Consider the following 23,130-nt stretch of genomic DNA (forward strand, 5'->3'; position numbering starts at 1 on the left):
AATTACCCTTGTGAAATGTAAATTTTCTCCAGACATATGTATGTTATGAAGATTTTTGTGGGGTTGGCTGAATTTTTAAACAAGTATTTGATTTTTCTCTCTCAGTTCTACTGCTTACTCTTTAAAGTGAATGTTTCCAGTGAATCTCACAAGCTAAAATTGATTCACTGAGAATATTTGACCAAGATAAATGATACTAGCCTATAAAATGTGAAAAGAAAGTAAACCACAGTGGTAGAACACTTACTTGTCCTAAGTCTGTTCTATGAACGCTTAAGAACTTAACACTGTTTGTGTGCTTCACAGCTGCCCAGCTGCAATTTTCTAGGAGACTTTGTATGAACTAGCAAAAATGTGAATGGAAAATAATGATTTCCTTGTTTATACCCACTAATGCTAATTTCTACTAATTATCTTTCCCACTAGTTTTCTTTCTAGTCTCCAAATACTCCAACAGGAGCTTTTTGGTCTACTCTGAGAACATTTCCAATGCTGATGGCATCATTTTAGTAGCAATAAATGTTATAATCTTATATCTGAAATAAAGGGATTGATAATCAGTTTACTGTTTGCTACCTGGTGCTCAGTATTCAGTTTAAAAGAAGATGAAGTGAATACATATTTCCCTGTATATGAATAAAGTAAACCACATCCTGGGTTGACTGCAACATATGATTAGTTCATCATAGCTTAATTGTACCCGATGATCATGTTTAGACTGTGCAAAATGCTTCCTGTGGTGAAAAAGCAACTTAGAGGGCATGGGATTTTTTTTTTTTTTTAAGTAAGATGGTGGTGGTTTTTGATTTTGTTGTTGTTGTTGGGGGTTTTTTTGGTTTTTTTTTTTTTTTTTTTTTTTTTTTTTTTTTTTTTTTTGTTTTTGTTTTGTGGGTTTTTTTTTTTTTTTTCTTCTTCCTGTAATGCTATGTATTTTGTAAAAGCCTGGTTCTGCTGGGAGCTCTTGGTGGTGTTGTGGGGAGTGTTCTGGGCACCGAGTTCTGCCTCCGCTCCCCAGGGGAGCTGTGGTGTTTGGGCCATCTTTGACTGGGAAGGCACAGAAAGTATGTTTAACAGCTCTGCCGTAATACCACTGTGTGGCTGCTAGAGAAGGATGGAAAGGTTAGAGGGTACCTGTGTATGTACCAATTGCTTTTCTGAGTGTTTTGCACAGCTGAATTGCTGGAGGCTTCTCCAACTTATTTCAAGTAGTAATGAAATGAGTTAATCCTCTACTATATTTAAAGTAGCTTTAGAATTACAACTTTTGCATTAACAGAAACTGTATGAATTGTAATCTCTCTTGCCCTGGGCTATTCCTAGCTATTTAGTTATAAATATGAGTTCTGATACGTAGCAAAAATGCATTGTAATTATCATAATCAAAAGGAAATGGCCCCCATCAAAAATACCAGTTTGCGTTTTTTTTTCAGCTTTTAGACTGGTAGAGTATTACATTTTCAATATTCCTTCATCCAGAATGGATAAGTTCATCTGTTTGTCAGCTGTAATTTTATTAAACACTCTCTGCTGGAGATTACTATGCAAAAGAGATCATGTTGTTAACATCGGAACTGTTTTATAAACAGAATTGCAGCCAGCTAGAGCTTTAAATTCAAGTGTATTTTCATTAGCAAGCAGACACTGAGACAGTCTGCTGTAGCTTAGAAAACAGTGAGTTAGAATAATGAATAGCAAAAACTAATGTGAAGGAGGATATTTACTGTGAGGTGGTAGAGTGGTTTAAAGTCATATTTCACAAATGTGTGTTTGTTAGCGTGGCATAATTCAGTGATGTCCTGGTTAATCTTGAGGTAAAAAACCCCTGTGCAGCAACAGTAAATGTCTTCAGAGGAGGGTTAGTATGTGAGAGAGAGCTCTATAAGAAGTATAGTAAAACTGGACTGTCTAAAAAGCAAGAGTGAGAGGAGAAGACACAAAGAAAGCAAGCACAAACTGTTAGGCTGCCTAATAAATTTACATATTTACAGGACAGTTTTCAGGACTGCCTGAAACTTACTGGTCGCTTGAGTGCTACAAAGGAAAGATTAATTTGTTATGCGATATAAGAAGGAACATGAACATAGTTGTTGGCTTCCTGCATGCTCAGAGGGGAGAACTAGAAATGTGCTCGATTCTTGCATTTTTTGTAGGAAAAAGGAGAATTTTTTTAATTCCAGGGTCATATGCATTTAGATGTTGTTGAATACATACTACTGCTGTTCAGGTATTCTGTTATTGAAGAATTCAAAATGAGCAGTTTCTGAAGAGTGAAATAAGTGGTTTTTTTCCATGAGATTCCTTAACCTATACCTGTTATGGTTTTGATTTTTGCAATAGGAACCTCAGTAATACTGAGCAACTATGAGTACGAGAATCATTTAGACCCTTTTCAGCACTGAGATTACAGAACCTTTTTTTTTAATTTAAATGTAACTCATTTCTGATTTTAGGCTCTCTTAATACTAAGTTGGTGCATAGAGTGGTGATATTAAGGTTCAAAAAGATCTACCATTTTTATCTCTCCGTGGATTTCTAAGGGCCTCTCTTCCCAAGTTTTGCGATCACTAAGTGCTTTTTCTTGCTGAGATACTGTGTTATGAAGTAAAAATTTGGAATATGACATTTGTTATTAGCACTACAATAAAAAATAAAGTGTTTTAGCATTATATGATAAATAGTGACTTTTAAAGTAAATGTTGTTGTCATCTAATTGTATTATTTTTAGATGGGGAGCAGGGTGGGAGAGAAGCACGTAAAGGGAGGAAGGAAATCCCTACAGGAATCAAATTCTTGTTACTTCAGAGCATTGAACTGCAGGTGTATCTGGGAATGTAGGCAATTGTAAGAAAGACAGAAGTAAGGAAGATGAACATGCTTGAGTATGTGCAGGAAGATGTGTGTGCTCATGTCATCTGCCAAGTCAAAAGGGTCTTTACTTTTTTTCCAAAGAAGCCAGGGCCTTTAAGAGGCTGAGTTATTGGTCATCCAAAGCATCCTGGTGATTAGATCCTCCTCATGCTTGCTAATTACTCTAGCCCTGCTACTTCCCCTTGTAGCTTCAAATATTCCTGTTCACTGTGGGGGGTGATCTCATTACATTTGATATCAATGGAAGTCTTTTCATTGCAGTTGGAAGGGTTTAAATCTAAGTTGCTCAGTCAAAAACATGCTAAAGAGCTCCTGGAGGTGTTGAGCAGCATGACGTGTGTGGACTTTGCAAGTTAACAGGGAGTGCTTGGCATCACTTACAGTGTATGGTGCCACACAGAATGGTTCATTGCTGTTGAAAGCTTGTTCAGTTGCTGAGTTCAGTGGTTACTTGTGGCAGTGGAAGTCACATATGTGAACTTCTGTATGTTTTACATGGTTCTAAGTTTTACTAAGCCAACATTTCATAAAACAGTGATATGCCACTTTAGTTAAAGTTAGATTTGGAGTGGACCACTAATCTGAACATCTGTAAACTTTGGGGAAAATTGGGATTTAGATCAAAAGTGGAAGCTAATGCCTATGGCTTTGGCTTCCTCCTCTTTTTGAGTTGAAAAAGGGAAAGAAATTAAAAATTGAACTTTCTCAAAAAGTGTAAAAAAATCAGGGTCACTCCTGTGATGCTTTGGAAATAAACAATGGAATGAGAATTGGTATTACTGCTAGAGTGGTTAACATCTTTTGCAACAAATTCATGCTGAAAGGAGTATTCTTTAACTAGATTTATACAAGGATGTCATGGAATAGTTGAAGAGAGCATATATCAAAAGAGAAATGTTCTGGATGATGGGGCAGGGTATATCCTCAGCAAATTTGCTGATAACACAAAACTGGGAGGAGTGGCTGATAAATCTGGCTGTGCTGCCATCCAGAGGGACCTCAACAAGAAATGGGGAGAAATGGTCTGACAGGAACCTCATGCAGCTCATCAAAGGGAAGTGCAAAGTCCTGCACCTGGGGAGGAGTAACCCCAAGCACCCTTACATGCTGTGGCCCAAGCAGCTGGAAAGCAGCTTTGCAGAAAGGCATCTGGGGTTTTTGGTGCCCAGTGCCAGTACAAGAGGCAATGGACACAAACTGAAACTCAGGAGTTTTCCTCTGAACATCAAGAAATACTGGATTTTTTTTACTGTGAGGGTGACTGAGAATAGGCACACATTCCTCATTGAAGCTGTGGAGTCTCCCTCCTTAGAAATATTCGAAAGCCATTTGGACATGGTCTTGGGCAGTCTTCTCTAGGTGAACCTGCTTGAGCAGGGGGCTTGGATGAGACAACCTCCAGAGGTGCCTTCATTCTGTGATTCTGAGAGAAGGTATAACTAAAGTTGGGAAACCTGTAGATTTCCTCTGTAAAAAGAAGGATGTAAACACATTGCTCAAATCTAAGCAAGAGTTATTTGTTTTTGTAATTGATGGTTTGTATTTTCCACAGAGCCTCTAAAGGAGACTTCCAAGAGTAAGATGCAGTGTCTCAGTTCAGGATCCTATAGGTTCATTAATATCTGCCAATATTGGAAGGGGTGCCATACTGGGCATGTACAGAGCACATGCCATTAAAATGCTGCTGACATCAACCTTCCTGGGGCAGGGGAAAAACACCAAAGTGTTATACTTTTCACAACAAAAGCTTTCCGTGAAGAGAATAATCAAAAGTTTCAGTGGTTCTCTATAGAGCCACCAGAATTGTGGTGTTGCTGTAATTAGTTTTTTGAACTCCTACTTTAGTTTTTTCTTGTCCCCACAGAGAAACAAGAATATTTTATTTTTAAGCTGGAGGATTGGAAAGTGTGTACTGAATTGAAATGTACAGTGAAGGGTGGGAGGAGTACCTTTGGGCAGGGGAAAAAAAAAAAATTCTTCCAGCTCTTATTTGTATTGCTATTGTACACATCATTCAAATTCCTGAGGAGTTTAACTGCAAGTTTTGGGTGTGTAGTATCATTACTGCAGTAAACCACATTCTTCTGCAGATGGGAAACTAAAAGCAATGGCTTCTAATTTAGTGCAAGATAATAACTGCAACCAAAGAATAAAGAAGAAAAAAAGTCTGTCATAATACAGAATATTCAGCTGGAAAAATATTCAAACCTTCACCAGGAGCTATCACTAAAAACTGCAGTATGGCGTAAGAACACAAGAGAAATGTGGGAATTGCCGTACTAGTTTAACCTCGTGCTCTGTTTAATCTCACGTTCACATCTCAAAGGCTGTCCTACCATAACACAAAGGTTGTCTACCTTACCATGCAATGCAGCACAATAGGAATAGATCAACAGATAGAGTCAAGGCTTCTGTATCTCCTTTGTGTGTGGTTCAGGTGCTATACTTCAGATTAGATATAGTCTGAGTTCCTGGGCAGAACATCTCCATTACACATGTGTGTTAAAGGTGTTTTGTTTTGGGTTTTTTTGAGGAGAGGTCTCTCTGGGATCCATCTGCTTCCTGGCTGATGAGAGCCACAAACATGCTGCATGCCCAGGAGCAGACTGAGTGGGACAGAGATAAGTGCCTTAAACAGGCAAGCATTTTCCTATTTATGAACTAGTGTGAAAATGAGAAAAGCTTCCCTCAGTCTCTTTGTGCCATCCATTTCCCCTTCCTTCCTTGAGAGGGGCAAGAGTCTCTTGGTCCCCAGCAGCACCTCTGGAAGGCTGTCTTGCTTCACCCCCTCTCCCCCAGGGGCACCTGATCTGCTCTCCCTCTTGGGAAGGCATCATTATTCTGATTATGTCTTTCCTGGCACTGCATGCTGTTTTTGACCTTTCCTGTGCCTGAGCTTGTGGCTTTGTCTTCTCCTGCCACATGTTTCCTGGATTAGGGTTTCTGCCCTCACAGACATTGCCAAGATTGGTTTTACTCTGGCAAACATGACACCCTGGAGCTGCAGGCAAAGATAGGAAAGGGAATGTGCTTGTTTGGAGGGGTAGTAAAGGAGAACTGGCAGAACAGGTAGGCTGAAGAGCTGGCTTGCTGTCAGGAAATTGGGTGTAGAGGGAAGCCAGGTAGCACTTTCAAGAAGAGTGTTGTGGGCACAGGGGGAAACTTGGTAAGGATTAGGAAGGCTGGGTTGGAGCCAGCTGATCAAGCTCTGGAGGATGGAGAATCCCTACTTTCCCTTAGGTAACACAAGACTATCTGCTTTCTGCTCCTCCTGTGTTTTCAGCTTTCAGGAGTGATGACGTATCTATCTTAAACTTTTGGATGAAAGCGTGATGGGCTGTCAATGCTTCTTGGCCCACGTTCCCTCTCAGCCTCCCCTCTTACAAAGTGCACGTGAAGGTGTGTAACTGTATGGAAAAGCCAAGAATCTGAATGGGAGAGGTGCCTGTAGTGGGGCAAAAATGGGATAGCAAGAGCTGTTGGAACAAGAAGACTGTATTTGCTGGGCAGGTCAGTGTGGCTTATAGCTTAAAAGATGACAGTCAAGGCAGGGGGATAAGAGAAGCAAAGTGGAATAATAAACCAGGAATAGTGTGAAAGGAGATTGTGATGCCACCATGACCAGCACTTGGAGTTTTGTCTCAAGGACCATTGTGGCTCGTTGCAAATGAATGTTTTTAGCAAAACAAGAAGCATGGCCTAAGCAGATGGCAGGTGGAACAACTGCAGGTGTGTTCTTAGTAAGAAATCTTTCAAATAATTTTAATAATCCTCCCATTTCTATGTTTACTGTGTCTGTGTCTGCACGCATGTAGATAAATGTGCTTCATGCAGGTGCTGCTGCTGGAGGGAGAGATTTAAATTCCTTTGTGGTTTCTGGAGAACTTCTACTGGTTTCACTGAAAATGCTGCCTTGAGGAGCTACTACAGTGTGGGTATATTTGGATTAATTACTGCTCCGAATACCTGAATATTAGCATGTTTGGCTGGAAAAGCCAAACAAATTAGCTTTGGAGGAGAAATGAGTTTGAGCTGCGTTTTAGTTTGGGCTGGCACCAAAGCTGATTTCTTTTCAATGCAAATGCAACCAAGGACACTCAAGCATTGAGAGTCCTTAGTACTTCTTCCATTAATCTTTTTACTAACCAAAAGTACACAAATGGGAAAGAACCAGGATGTTTTTAGACACAGAGCTGTAAAATAAGCCCCAGATGCACATAAGGGAAGTGCAGAGATGGTGAGGATGTAACAGTATTTCTAAGAGCTTGGTTGTTGGGATACATGCACTTGGTCTAGGTTAACCCGAATAATTAGTTCAGGTTGCTGTTCTTCCAGATTTACTGTGTGGTGTAAGATGTGTCATGTATGATCTAATTGAAAGGTGTGCTATTTGGTTCTTTAATGAGTAAGTCTGGGACTTGATTTTTGCCTGGGATACATGGCTTGTTCATTTTTTTTTTTTCTTTTTTTTTTTTTAATTTAAAATATTTTTTTTGGCAAGTCAGTAATAGGTAAGTGCTTCCATTTATAAGGTTGTCTTGCTTTTAGAATAAGGTTGTCCAAAACAGTGATGTATTAGAGGTTTACCCCAGTGGTTTTATCCTGTCTGAGTAGAGACTGAGCATAGAAAGACCTTTTACTTTTCCTCATGTCAGGAGTTTCAGTACATGATTTGAGTTTAGACTGTAGTAAATTAAAGGTCTCTGCAACTTGACAGAAGCATATGAAAAACAGCAACTTCCAGATGTATGCAAAAGTTAGGGTGGCATGCTGACAGATATCTGGACTGCAGAATATATCTTGAAAAAAATGCATAATTTGTTTTGTTTTCAAATGCTGCTGTTGAGATAAGGACAGAAAAGTGGTGTGTCCTTGAAAGCAGCAGCCGTATCAAGTCTATTGAGTTAAATAGGTTTCACTCTTATGTGACAATATCTTGTGTAATATATAACAGACCTTCTAAAACTTGAGGAATACTACATCTCTGTTGATAGTTTAAATTAATCTTAGTATATTACAAAAATTAAAAATCATTATCTTGTCCTTGTGCTAGGAAGCTTGTTACAAAATACATGGCTAGATGTAGTGTAAAGAAGCTTCAGTTAACTTTTCTGGATGTTAATCAGATAAGCTTTAAGATTTATGATAGCACCCGAAAGTCTTCATTGCATAAAAATGAGTCTCCTTTGCCGGTTTGGGTAGTATGTAAAGCAGTTGGTTCACATATGGCAAAAAAAAAAAAAAAAAGTGGCTCTGTATATCAGTTTAGGAGACAGGTGGTTTTGCTATAAATCCTCCCCTCACCCTGCCTGCTCCCCTTGCTCCAGTGCTAGCCTTGGTAACTTTAATTAAATATTGTCAAAGACCAAAGTTGTTAGCTTATGTATCTATTCAGAAGCTTGTTCATTCATTGTGGAGAAGGTTTTGGAGCTTATTGTTATGTAGTTTGTCCTCTCATGCAGAATCTCGGCTGGATCTTTGGCCTTCTCTGGATCTGTGGATCTACACTGATTTAAACCAGCAGAAGGTTTTGATCTAGTGGTTTAAAGTGCCTTTTACAGATGTGCCTGCTAACTTGATAGTGAAGGTAACTGGCCAGGGTTGAAAGCCTCTTCATGAAGAAGGCTGGGAATCTTGAGAGAGAAAATAATATTATGTAAACATGCTACTGAAAGCTGGGTTATAATTCATGCAGCAAACAGGAGACAGAGCTAAAGCTGTATTGGTTATTTAAATTTTGTTATTTTTCTAATACTCAAATGTTTCATTTTCAAACTCTGAAGTTCTTGTCAGGCAGAGTGTGGCAGGAGAGGAGGACTTCAACACAACCTTCACCTTGGTCTAGGCTACAGTGCATACTGGAAAAGCCTTACGGGTGAGGCAGGGGAATATTTCCAGAATGCAAGGGCACTTTATCCATGCAGCCACACTGGGAAAAAAGTCTTAGAAAGGCTGTTCTAGCATTGTGCTCCCTGAGGAATGGAGCCAGCCCTTCCATAATTGAGAGCCAATATTAGTTCAGGGTCCCATACTTGTCTCTAGATTTTACTTTTTCTGACAATTATTCATTGCTTCTGCTTACTGTTTGCAACAGGAAGGGGAAAATATTTTCTATCTGGCTGTGGAAGATATTGAAACAGACACAGAACTTCTGATTGGGTACTTGGACAGTGACATGGAAGAGGAGGAGGAGGAGGAGGAAGAAGTAGCTGTTATCCAAGAAGATGAAGACAGTGGCAACAATAAAGAAGTGCAACCAGCTGGTGAAAAAATTGCAGGTGAGCAATATGTAAAAAATAGGATAACTTGAGAGCTTAAAAGTAGTAACAAAGAAGAAAGAGAACACTAACTGTATAGGATGGGGGAACTGGAAGGCTCCCCAGGTTTAGTCTGAGCTCCTGTATGAGTTTTATCTCTTTATTTTGGTTTGAGTTGACGTTCTTTTCTTTGCCTAATAAGAAGCAGCCAGTCCTGTCAATTAGTGAGTGAATGAGTGAGCCTAGATTTCATGATAAGTTACAATTAATTTTTGAACTAAAAATGGAGTTCATTTCACCTGGCATATAGTCTTATGAAAGCTAAGTTTTTGCTCTAAGAGGGGTAGTTCCCCTCTTACTTAGATAGGAGAGAAATAAGCCTTTTCATAAAACTGTTCACCTGATCCTAAGGTAAGATGTCTAAGAAAAGGTAGGTGACCTGAGCTGTCTGGTGAATTCTCAGCATCTTTATCAGAGTAGAGACAACTTGGATGACTAATTTAGGCTAACAGCCTAAGTCATACCCAACTTAATACTTTGCATCCATTTTCAATCATGCTGATGGTAACCCACTCAAGATAGGCTGTCTATAATCCATTCAGAGACAATGTCTTTTGTGAATTTTGTGATGCCATGTTGCATAATCTGTTTCTGGCAGAGGGTCTCTCTTAACAAGTAACTAAAATATTCCCTGAAAACTATTCCTTTACTTTTTTGCCTCCAATCATGCAGATCCCCTCACCTGTAAAGAGGACCATGCATGCCCAAACTGTGAATCCAGTTTTGCCAGCCAGGAGATTCTAGCTGAACATCTTCAGACTTTGCATCAAAAACCCAGTGAGGAAAAGGAATTTAAGTGCCGAAACTGTGGAAAGAAATTCCCTGTTAAACAAGCTCTACAAAGACAGTGAGTAGAAACAAGAGTGTTTTTTCAGGGATCATTTAAATCAATTTCATTCAACCATTTATTTCTCTTGGCTTAATCACAATTTAAGGTTTAATTTTTATGCGTATGTATCTGTACCCTTACCCTTTACGTTAGTCTTTTAATACGTTAATTTCTTGTATTTGTGGGAGACTTCAATCTGAATTGCAAAAATATTGCTAATGTTTTATGTTTTAGTCATACACTGTAGACCAGATCAGAGCTGCTGTTTGGTGCAAAAATGTTGGTCTCCATCAGTGGCCTATTTAGTAGTTTAGGAGATGTAGTTTTTAAGCTGTGGATGTCATTACAGAACGAAAGTAAGATTTAGAAGAAAGTAAATGGTGATCTAGAAGAACAAAAAAAAAAGAAAAAAATGATGCTTTACGTTTGATTAATTAAATATTTGGATGATGGAAAAAAAACCCAGATAGAAACATGAAAGATGTGAGATTTAAGAGCACATCGTTACTGTCCTTGATAGTGTAAATATGCAGTTTTGTCACTAAAGTCATATACCTTGCAATTATACTTTTGTACAAAAACATAACTGGTTTTGTCTTTTGTCGTTTATGTATTTTTTGCTTGCAGTTAAACAGTTATATTAATTTTTATTATACATTTAATTACAGATAGTACATTAGATGCTTAAGTGATTATAGATAGTACATTTAATCTAATTGTCTTGTATTGGAAAGAAACAGGCTAATGTTGCATGGAATGCACTTAAGGCTACCCTTGTAATAAATTGATCTTTCTTACATCTGAATAATGTGAACATTCCTAGAACTGGCAGCTCTGTATGGGCTCTGTGTTCTTTCATGGAAATAAATAAAATTACATAGCAGAGGAGTATTTGGTGGAGGCAATTAAATACCTTCTCTTGAACTTAGACTTGTTCCTTCTAGTCTATAGTGGAAGTTGGATTTGTGCTGTATAGCTAGTTAAGTAAATTTTTACATCGTGCAAAGTAAAATTAATCTGTGTGAGGATACAGCAGTATGATCCTGACTCTTGCTGTTTATGTATTTGATTAATCCCACTAAATTCCAGGACACTTCACATATGAAATAGATTACTTGCCTACTTAAATATTTGTAGAGCTGTGTATATGCTTTTAGCTACTGCAAGTCTGTGTAAGCTGTAGAATGTTCCCCTTATTTTTTTTTTCTTTTTTTTATTATTTTATTTTTCTTTAGTGTACTTCAGTGCACAGAGAATATCAGCCCAGGAGACTCTTCAAGAAGTTTTCAGTGCTCTGTTTGCAATACTTCCTTCAGCTCAGAATCGAGGTTTTGTGTCTGAGTTACTGGACTGCTGTCATATCATTGCTGGCCTCCCTTTGCATGTTAGCTTTCAAGCTTGTTAGTTTATGTGAATCCTAACAGTGAAAGAAGTCAAATGCTTTCATTCCTATTTGCTGTAAGTAATGCATGATGTGGCCTTGGAACTCTGCAGAGCAGCATGCGTTAAGCTCAGAGTACTTGCTGTGTGTCTGGTTTCTGTAGATACTGCTTTATGTGTTGGTTTTTGTTTTTTTTTACTGGTTATCCCATATAGTTATGAGCAGCACAAGGAGGCATGCAGAGGGGATGCCAGATTCATATGCAAGGCAGATAGCTGCGGGAAGAGGTTCAAGAGTAAGGATGCCCTGAAAAAACATAAAGAAAATGTTCACAGTGGTAAGAAAGAGTTTAATATTTCTTTGGAAAAAAAAACGCTATAACATGTTCATGGCTTTAAATTTGCAACTCAGAGTAAACATTGCCTTTGGTTTCTTTTTTAATAGATTCATTTGTATCAAAAAGAAAATTGAGAGGTAACTAATTGCAAGAGTAACTATTCCTCCTCCCCCAGGGAGAAATTACTGTATACCAGATGAATCATTAGTCTACTGCAGAAAATGTAATAGGAATCTGGGGAAGTTTAAACTAGGCAAATAATAGATAAAGCAAAACATTTCAATAGTGAGGAAAATCAACCATTGGCGCAAACTGCTACAGGAAGTGGTGAGTTCTTGATGTTTTGGTATTTTCAGGACACAATGGGATGTCTTTCTGGAAGACATGCTTCACAAATGATTAGGCTTGATGAGGGTATTGCATAAAATTCTATAGCCTCTGTTGTGCAGGAAGCCAGACCAGACAATCCACTAGTCCCGTTAGGCCCTAGCGTTTTTATATCTGTGCACTGTGAATCAATAGTTTTCAATCAAACTTCACTCTGTTTTCATGAAAGGGCAAAATACTGCTCTCAGGTCCACAATGCAGATCTCAGTTCTGGCATTCTGCTCTCTCTGCATGTCCCCTCTCAATGTCAATGGAAGATCAGTATGTGTGGGGACAGCAGAATACCAAAGGGCAAAGAATAGAGTCTTTAGTTGATGATGACAGCACTGAGATGCTTTGTAAGATTTTCATTACATGAAACCTCTTTCTTCTGCCAAACTCTTGCAGCATACAGAAACCCTTCCGTAACTGTTCTTATAAAAGATTATCTCCTTTTTTTGAGTATTAGTAAGAATTTTTTTCATCCATGAGCATTGTTATGCTTTGGTCAGTTGTGTAGTGGTATACAAATTCCACAATTCTCTTGAATGATCACTTTAGATATGACTGAGAACAGATGCCTGGAAGATATTTTTGCTCTGCCTGCACAATGAGCAGAGCCTTTATTTTACCACTTGGGAGTCATAGAAATCACAACTGGTGTCAGTGCAGGAAGGAAAATAACCTACTACTGTTGAGGGACACTTCCAGAATTCCTTCCTGCCTGGTGTTACCTGGAAGCAAGGGAAAGTAGAAAGAATTATGTGTGTTGCTCGTTATGCAAAGCTATGAACAGATACTCACTATCACCTTTCTGTCCTCTGAGCAGGTGTCATTAATATTCTTGTAAGTTGAAGTACTAAGTGTATTCCTGTATTTATGTGTATATCAGTATATATAAATACTTACGCGTTTTATAACAGCAAATGCATATGTGAGATTAAGTACTACTTTATGCTACAAATTTAAGTATTGAACCAATCGATTGGCAGGGTGCATTGTATTAAGAAGTATCAATATAATATGAATTTTTTAGGACAGCAAGAGCAGGAAAGATACAGGATGCTAAGAGTCTGAAAAATTGAGCTGGAAGTCATCTAATGAGTTTGCTTATGGTCCATACTTCCTCTGTGCTTGACTAAGCAGTACTCCTCAACTCTTTTGTTCTGTGTCTGTTCTTTTTAGTGTTCAATGTAGTATGAACATTTTTTTTACATAAGCTAGGGAATACCTTGCATTGGCATGTAATTATAAACAAAGAATTAGGTTTGTGGTGGCTTTGTCTTGTAATAAAATAGCTTTGTGGGTTACTAAAATGAATTTCAGAAGGTAAATAAAAGATTAAATGCTCTGTCACTTTTTAAAGCAACTGAAAAGGGAAGGAAAATGCATCTGGTAGCTGACCTGTTGTTTGTTTTGTAATTTACATTTTAGATGAGATTTGAATTCATGATCTGGTGCTAATACAATTTCCCTGTCTTGTTCAGTTAAAGACCATTAATGAGATATTATTTTACATATTTAGAATGGTTAATGCTTTCTGAATAAAGAAAAATGGGAAACAGTGGTTTTGACTTCAGTTTGGGATCTTTTTTGTCATTGCTGCAGTAACTCCTGTATTGATTTCTGACAAAAATCAACCGTTCAGCTATAAAATGAGTTGTTCTTAGATGTGAATTGTGCTCTTCATATTGGATTGGTGATGTGTGATAACATCTATTTGAAGGGTTTTTTTCTTTATTGTTCTAGTCATCTTGATTTACATTCCATGAGTAACTGGTTTGTTGGACACCCACAGAGAACTCCTGATATGGAACACTTTGAAGATGGGATACAAATGTAAAAATCTTATGTCAGTCAAATGACCTGTGAAAAGCCACAGGCTCAGTGGAAATATTTAGGTTCTTTCTTAGCACTTCCTTTTTAAGATGTTGGTGGTATTTTGTTTCTGTTTCAGGAAATTCTAGGAAGAAGCTGATGTGTTCAGTGTGCAATAAGAAATGTTCCTCAGCAACAAATCTCCAAGAGCATCGAAAGGTCAGTAAGATGAAGGCTAACCCACAGCAGGCTTTGACTTCACTAAGATGTGAGACTGTGGTGCTTAAGTCACTTGAAAGCTGCTGTAGTGCAAACCCTTGGGTAATCTCTTTCATGGTTACAAACCCAATGTATTTTATTGTGGGTATTTATTTTTGTAATCACAATTGGTTAAACCAAAAACCTTCCTAAAGCTTTAATGTACCTTTTACCAAATACAAAGATGTTTGTGCTTGTATCATTTATGCATTCCAACATTAAGTCAAAGTTGCCTGCTGTTCTTCAGCATTCTTAAACACTGAGCTAAATGTAAAACTATGTTGTGTAATGATAGCATATATACTGCCCATAAAACAGGTTCATAAGCCTTCAATTTTTGTACAAAATCCAGTCAATCTTTCTTATTACTTTGTGACATACCAGTAAAGGTGTTACTTGTAATTTAGTTATGCAGTGGTAAAAAAAAAAATTCTTCCTCAAAACCAAATTTTCAATGTCTTCTTGTTTATGCATGTAGGCTTTTATAACCAGAACAGGAGGGGTTAACAGTTTGAAAAGCATCTATTGGAAATAAGGGGGTTCATATAGAAATACAGATGGACTATGAATATGAGATTCTGAATCCATTATACCCAAAGGAAGTCCCTGCAAGATTAATTTGATAAATCACTAAAACCCAGGAGATTTTGTCTTTACAAAAAGCTACATTGTACTGTTTATCAGATTAACTGTAAGTCTTTAATAATGCCCTGGTTATAACCTGAATCCATTGAGGATATAGATGATATCAATTAAAATATGTTGTTGCAAAGGAAATGGTGGGGCCCCTCCTTTTTAATTTGTTTTTCTCCTTGCTTGTATTAATATGCCCTGTATTTCTTGTCTAACAGGGCTATACTTTATTACTTCTCAGACCAAATTGTGGTATGCCTTGCCACATATAATTACAATTTTTACACATCAGTGCACCTTATATTGGCCCTGAAAATGCAAAATATCATGGTTAGCGTGTCCATTTCATTAAAATGTTTGTTTTGTTTCAGTAGTTGTAATTTTGTGCAGACACTGTGATATACACTAACAAGCTTTTCAAGTAGCATTGATGGTAGGTCAGTTGAGCACTGATTCAACTTAAGAATCAGCATGAAGATTTTGTGCATAAAACTTTATTTCGTCGTCTTGATTGGCTCCTCTTAAGATATCCAGAAAATAGATATTCTGGATTCACATGCCTACATCAGACAGTGAAGGAGATTGCATGTAGTATTCATGCCTTTTGTTTGCTTGAATTACTTTGCTTTTGTAGGAAGTGGGGTGGGATCCATCACCCACATTGCCAAAAATATTTGGACGGGCAATAAAACCAGTAAGAAAATAATAGGTGAAACAGGGAGGAAAAGAGATTTTTTTTTTTTTTTTTTTTTTTTTTTTACCCATTTCCTGTCAATGTAAAGAAATAAAAGTAGAGAACAGAAAGGTAAAGTATAGGAGATAACAGAAAATAAGCCGAAACAACAGAAAGAGAGGAATCTGACAAAAACAGAGAAAGAAGGTAAAGAGGGTGGCTATAGGGGAGATTGAGATCTGTTTACTCTCTGTAGACATTGTCATTCAGATCTGTAGCTTTCATGTCACCTTTGATTTAAACCCAATTTTAGCTTTGTGTGTCTTGCTTGTGCCTTAAATGTCTAAAGATAAGCCCTTTCTTAGCCATGCACAATTAAACTTTGCTGTCATTATCTTCTGCCCTTTAGTCTTACCTTCTTGTTTTCCAGACTGTTGCTTATACCATGCTAATTTCTGGTGGCATGGCTTTTTTTTTCTTTTTTTAGTTTATCTCAATAAATTCAAGGAATTGTAGGGCTGGAAGAGACCTCAGGAGGTTTTCTAGCCTATTCTATTTTGCAGAGGGAGTAAGCGTGTACCTAAATCATCCTAGACACATGCTGTCTCATCTCTTGAAAAGTTCCTCTAAAGAAAATTCTACCACCTCCATAGATGTCTCTGTATTCTGACTTTCAGCTTTAGTGCTATCAACATTTTGAATGTGTTCATTAGTCCGGTGTTTGTTTTTTCTGATGTCCTACTTATATCTTTTTCTTTCCTGCAAATCAGTTAATTCTCTTATCTGAGAGAATGCTGAGAAAAATTCACCACTTTTTTTATAACAATTAGCATATTGCAAAGTTGTTATGAACTCCATTTGCAATTCCTAGGCTGTACCAACACAGTTATCTCAACCTTTCTTCATGCATCTGTTTTTCCAAACTACTTTTTCTTTTAGTAAACTTTTGCCTCCTGTGGATTCTCTCTTTTTCACCTATACGCTTCTTGAAGTCAGCTGCCCAAACAGGAACAGCAGCGATGCTTAGTTGAGCCCTTGGTAGTGCTTGTCCTGAGTTTATTAATACAGACAATATGCCTATTAATACATCTCAGAAGGACAGTGCTTTCTAACAGCAGCATCAATCTCATTATTCATATTTTGTTTGGAATTCATTAATGCTTTCTGTAGTGGTGCTATGTAAACTGTTGGTCATCATGTAACATTTGTGCATTTGTTTTCTCCTTGCTAAAATATTGAGTGTTTTGGAGCTTCATTCAGAGTGTGGAAAACATTTTGGATTCTGATCTTGTCTTCCTTAGTTCTACCCAGAATAGTCTCATCTACATTTTTTATTTTATATTTGATTTCCAAAACTACTTACCATAATACAACTCTCCTCCTGCATGATGCCTACAAAACTTTAACAACAGTTATTATGTTGATCTAGTGATATTATTGCTTTTTGTGGTGATCTGTATCTTTCTGTTTTTCATTCTGTCTATATCTACCTGTTCTCTTTTGTCTTATCCTCCAGTTGTAAAGTGACATCCTTCTATCTGATATTTGTAATAGTCCATGATTTGGGCTCTTAAGTGATATGGTAGTATAAAAAAAATAAATTCCCAGCAAACACAACTTGGGAAATGCTGTACAGGAGCTTACAGAAGACTGGGTAATAGAATGAAAAAGTTTGTTGTAAAATCTCCTTTCTGCAGGTTTGTGATGTCTATTGCCAGAACAAATGAAACGCCGTCTGAATTGTATTCTGATACTAAGTTCTGAAGTTTAAATAAAATGCAAAATTCAGTCATTCAGTGATGATAATAGTGAGCAAGCGAGGAGAGTGTTGTCTTCATTGACACAGATTCTTGCTAAAGGGTTGCTTTAGTACCTTTGAATATAGGTGTCTCATGTTTTGGATTTGAATTGCTCACAGGAACTTAAACTCGAAAGTGAGCATATACATGTGAATAGCACATTCCCAGGATGATGCAGTCAGACTTGATAGTGCTACACTTCCAGTACTTGTAGGTAGGCTGGGGGTCTATGTCTCTTTCTGGCTGTACAGCTGTGGGGTCGGTTTCTGACTTTTGTTGTAGGCAGGTGTTTTCAATGGTAAAGTAGCTAATTGTCCTGTTAAGAAGATTAAGGACACCTAGGAGTGCAAGGCAGTAAAGCTTTTTTGACTTTGGAAAAGGTCATAAAACAAATGCCTGTATGAAATGCAGGATTGTGCTTCACTGGTAAGCCCAGTTTGTGCTGTTGCCGTTCTGGATATCTTAGCAGATTTCTTATATGAATCTGTAAGAGGCATGCTGTAGCACAGTCTGCTGGAGAGAAAATGACAGAACCAAGAAGGATCCTACTCATTGTTTGTTCTAAGAGATTGAGAATGTTTTATTGTTTATGAAAAATCCTTGATTCTTTCTTAACTTTCTCTGTTGTAGAGCTACTTCTTGCAAAGTTATGTTGAGGAGAATCGCTCTCAAACATTATGTGTGATCCCCCCTGCTTTTTTTCACCTGGCAGTTCCAAGCATCTGTGTTGTGGTTTTTCTGCCCTTTTTGTTCAACATTGGGTAGTGTTTTGTTCTACTGTGCAATCTTTATTTTTCACAATCACTATGAAAGCCATATCAAGGTACAGGAAATGAAATTTTGAACACCACTTTAAAATTGTCAATAACATTTAATAATTTCAATTGGATGCAATATTCTCATATCCTTGCTCTCTCAAAGCACTGCCTTCCAACAGACAGAGTCTCATCCAGTTCTTGGAGTGGTAGATTGAAATTCAAATAAGTTTTTGAGAAAGCTGATCGTGGATTACTTGTATCTTCTAAGTTTTAGCTCAGTTTCACCCCCAAAAGTCATTTGAATGACCTTTTACTCTTCAATGGACCTAATGAAAATTTTAAGATCGTCAGTCCTGTAAGTGAAGGAGTATATTTATCTGAGCATATATTGACCTTGTTTAGATGCTTGCTGTTTTGTGTGGCACTTAACAAGTTGTTACATAGAGGTGTAGCTCTTCAAATGCCTATGAAACAATTTTAAGTATGTTCTGACTTTAATGTAACAGAGGTTTATGTTGATAGCTGTTACAGCCCCCTAATGAGACTAATTTCGTTATGTGCATAAATCATTGCAGGAGTACTTGTCTGTGGTATTACAGCCTGTATACTCATAAAGCATGTTACTTGACAAATTTTCTTAACATGAAAATCTGTTTGAATATCATTATTCATAAAAATATTTGCTATATTTTATTACTGTTGTTATACCATGTAATTGTGCACTTTTCTAAAGAACTGATTAAAGAATGCCAGCTATAGAATATATGCTTGATAGCTACAGCTATTTAATGCATATGCACACAAGTCTGTGTCTGATTCTTTTCTAAAGAATTGATTAAAGAGTATCAGCTACAGAATATATATTTGATAGCTGTAGCTTTTTAATGCTCATGCATGGAAGTCTCTGTTTTGACACAAATATATTCAATGAGACTGTTTATTAAACAATGCTTGTAAGTTGAAATCAGACATTTGTATAGTGTTAAAGCACAGTCTGGGTTGTGATGTATTAAATATTATGTTTAAGAATACCTTAAGTTATTTCAAGTAATTGTGTGTGTGTGGGGGGATTCTGATAGCACTTGGTTGCAGAATTATGTAAACTTCAGTCAACAATCTAATTAAAAATTTAGATCTTTTTGGAAAGGGTAGAATAGTAGATTGTGTGTGCATATAAGAGAAATCATTCTGAAATGCAGCTGGGTAAACAAAATATTTAGAATGAATGATCTTTATTTGAGCTTACCACCTGATTCTGTCTGAGCATTTTTTTAGGCATGACTGTCCCAAGTGTGCAAGTTTGCAGAGATTGTAGGAAATGGCTTACCCACTTTTTAGGTTATTAAAACATTTAACTTGCTCTAAAGTTAGTTTGCGAGTAGCGGCATAAAAACATGGTAAGGCAGAATACTTATGGAGAATCTCTTTTTGGGTTTTTTTGTTTGTTTGTTTGAAGTGGAAGTCTTAGTTGAGCTTTTTTACTGTGCTGTCTGCAAATGTTTTTCATTAGAGTATTGTGTTGAGCCTTTGATATTTGTTATTTTTAGCTGATAGATTCCCCTACAGAAAGTCTATAGAGTTCTCCAAAAAAGCTTTATGAAATGTGATCCCTGCCCAGAAGTTTTGCTGTCTAAGGCTGCAGTTCCAAAAAGCTGAAATGTATGTTCAGTTGCACTCTAACTAGGTTGAGGGGAGGCTGCTGATGGCAAATGTAATACAGAGTGGAAGGTGAATGGTAATCCTGACAGGTGGAGAACTATGTATGTGTTCATACACAGTATGAACAATAAGTAACACAGGATTTTTTTTTTTTTATTGAGTATCAGAAGTTGCAGCTCTCAGCTGCCTCTTCTATTTTTCCAACATTTAGTCCTTGATGATGTTATGTGCTGTGATGTTGAAAATCTTGCTAATGCTTACTGCATTTACAGTTTAAGAGGTGCTGCTGCCCCTCTACTGCCTTGCCTCTAAAAGCTTTTAAGAGAAACAATCCTGAAAGAGTTTGATAGTACTTGTTTTTAAAATTCTTACGGCACTTAAGAAGTAGTTACTGTGTTATTTTTACTTATGTCTTACTGACTAGCAGGAAATGTTCTGAAAAAGGTGTTCTGCATCTGGGTTTTTTTAATGCTTTCATAATAATGATATTTTAAATGGTTCTGATATTGCAAATTTGCATAATCTGCATTTCTAAATATAGTTTGAGTGATAATTTTTTGTTTGCTGTTATGAATATTTATTTTTTGAGAGATACTGTTGTTCACTAAGGGACTAGCAAGGGGGAAATCACAGAATATTCATGAGTATTAGTATAGCTACTGGCTAAGAAATAATTATGGTCTGTTAGAGAATTTCTCTATATGTAAGATGTGTGATCTTGTTTGAAACACATATTTAATTGTCATTAAACACTCATTTTGCAGGTCCATGAGATCTTTGAGTGTCAGGAATGCGACAAGAAATTTATTTCAGCTAACCAGCTAAAACGCCATATGATAACTCATTCAGGTAACCTACAAAAAACCCCACAAACCTATACATATATGTGTATATGTATTTAATGTATGTTGAATTTTACCTGAATTAGTTTCTTACAGAAGGCTTGATGAATTCTGTGTTGTCCTGAGCTGTTCAAGCAAATCTCGTGTTCCAAGAAAGCCATCTAAACTATCCTATCCTTTCTAAGCCTTTCAAAAACCCAAGTGTAATGCTATAGTCTCCTTCCTATTGCTGCTTTGTCAAGCTATTTTTTCATGCTAGCTGGGGTAGATGATGTCAGTTAGCTGGGATGGGGCAAAGATTGCTACTTGGCTTATGGAGGCGGTGAAGAACCAGTGGTTGAAATTCCATGTTGAAGAGAAGAGGATGGGAGCTGGGGTATGCTGTCAGACAGAGATCTGTGATAAAAAGGGGAACATTCATTCATATATTCATATATATTAGTGGACTTATGTGCACATAGTTTCCAGTCAGAGGAAAGCAGCTCATACTCCACACTGTTTCACAGACCACACACAAATGTTTCATTGTGCCTGTCCTCTGCCAGAACAGGTCACTGTGAGCAGGGAGTGGCCTGTCCATAGGTTTGGCAGTATGACTCAAATTGGCTCTGCCAGGATTTCTGATCACTGCAGTCTAGTGTTTCTATGTCTTTCACCAGTGATTAGAAACATCAAGCAACACAATGGAAACACAAACATTGTTCTGTCAAATACATTAGCATTTAAAAAATGCAGGTTTTTACAGCTGCACAGGCTTATAATTGAACTATTTTCTTGGTATCAGTCCGCACCAAAAGCTCATTTCTTGTAACATAATCTATATCTCAGAGGCTCCTAGCTTTCTTTTGACACTTTTGGATGAGCATTAATATAGTTAAGTTGCAGTCACCAGTTGAAGCATAAAGGCGTTTTGCATAGGCACTTTTGGTTTTGGAAGCTAATATGTATATTGTTAATTAAGTTTTAAAACATTTAAACTGTCATGCCCTCTTTCACATTTTTAATCTGGAAACAGAGTTTTCCTCTTTGAAGTCATTCTCTTTTGATTTAAGCTAATTAATCAGAATTTAGTTTTAGCAATGAATATTGCAAAGAATGTGCCAATTTCTTGAGATACACCGTGGCTCATCTTTTGTGAAGTGACTTAACTGTCTAACATAAAGGGCATTAGATGTCTTTCTAATTGGTTTAATCTTAATTGGGTTGACTTAATTGCAAAAATCTCTCTGAGGAGATGACTGTCTCTGTCTTTCATCTTCTCCCCCTGTATAAACAGGAGATTAAATGTCCCCCACTCATTTTCTGCAGAAAAACGCCCCTACACCTGCGAGGTTTGCAATAAGTCCTTCAAACGACTTGATCAAGTGACTGCACACAAAATAATACACAGTGAAGATAAACCTTATAAATGCAAGCTTTGTGGAAAGGGATTTGCCCACAGAAATGTTTACAAGAATCACAAGAAGGTAAAGCACTCTGCTGTTGTTGTTTACAGGTCTGCCAGCCTCAGATTTGCAGATTTTTTTTTTCTTCTAAGTGGTTCATCATTAAGCTCTGGCATGCTTATAAACATGGGATTAAAGTATTGGAGAATGTATTTTTTAGTGTTCTTTGTTATATCAAAAATCTTAAAATACTAAGTGAGTTCTAGTAAAAAAAAAAAAGTGAAATAAGCAGAAGGAAATCACAGTTGCTTGGTTAAAAGCATCAAATAAATGCCCATTTTGAATTTTCTGGTTTTCTTTGTTTTTTTTTTTTTTTTTTTTTTTAGTATTAGGTTATCAAGTTAAAAATGTAACTGATCTAGAATGTCTTCAAATTTTTTGTTTTTTTTTAAAAAATACCATATTTGAATAAAACTAAGTGTAGTCCTGTTGCAGTCATTGTTGGACTTAGCAGCAGATGCTTTCAAACTATACTGGATTTGAACTGGGTAGTGTTCACACGTTAAAACAACATCAGAAGAAACATCACCTGAAAAATAGGCTCATGAAGGGATGCTCCACTTCTGTTGATTTAAGCTCAAATCTGCTTGGCCTAATTTCTGTAATGCCTGTCATTATTTTTAACCAGGGGTTACATTTTTAATGGCAAGGCTATATCCATGACTGCTGTTTCAGAATTACAAGACTGTAAAAAGGACAGAGAACCGCCCCCCCCCCCCCCCCCCCCCCCAAACCAAACAAAAACCTGTCTGGTTTTGTGCCCAGTATTTGGAACCCTTTGCTCTTTTTTTTTTTTTTTTTCCTTTACATTTTTTAAATACTACCCCTTTCTTTCCCCCTTTTGATGAAACTGATATACCCATACTTACAAGTCTTTTGCAGTTTGGCTCATGTTATATGCCATCTGGGAATTTGGCACAGGATCTTTGCACCATCTCTTGCACTTTCAGCCATAAATCATGTAAGAGTAATAATAATGCCTCTTGCAGGATGAAATGGTGATAACTGTCTAAAACAGAAAGCATGCAGAAGCCTGCTGAAGGACAAGATTAGCTCCCATATATGCTGTGAATTGTATCTTATGTTTTAGGCTTTATTAAGAAAATGGGGCAGAATCTCACAAATTGGGTATATTTTAAGGCAAATG

General features: G+C 37.1%; 1 protein-coding gene across 5 annotated transcripts in view; it reads left to right on the plus strand.

The window, feature by feature from the left end:
- Positions 1–23,130, plus strand: part of PRDM5 (PR/SET domain 5) — an 89,595-nt gene that overhangs the window by 20,554 nt on the left and 45,911 nt on the right. For 4 of the 5 annotated variants that reach the window (XM_030027590.1, XM_030027620.1, XM_030027610.1 and 1 more), the window contains 7 exons: positions 8,963–9,146; positions 9,858–10,032; positions 11,250–11,342; positions 11,611–11,732; positions 14,056–14,135; positions 20,461–20,545; positions 21,847–22,004. In XM_030027590.1, the coding sequence (XP_029883450.1) occupies positions 8,963–9,146; positions 9,858–10,032; positions 11,250–11,342; positions 11,611–11,732; positions 14,056–14,135; positions 20,461–20,545; positions 21,847–22,004 (897 nt within the window). The remainder of the gene's footprint in view (positions 1–8,962; positions 9,147–9,857; positions 10,033–11,249; positions 11,343–11,610; positions 11,733–14,055; positions 14,136–20,460; positions 20,546–21,846; positions 22,005–23,130) is intronic. The other variant, XM_030027600.1, reaches the window with a different exon arrangement.

This window comes from Aquila chrysaetos, chromosome 1, assembly GCF_900496995.4.
Source record: "Aquila chrysaetos chrysaetos chromosome 1, bAquChr1.4, whole genome shotgun sequence".
Lineage (NCBI taxonomy): Eukaryota > Metazoa > Chordata > Aves > Accipitriformes > Accipitridae > Aquila > Aquila chrysaetos.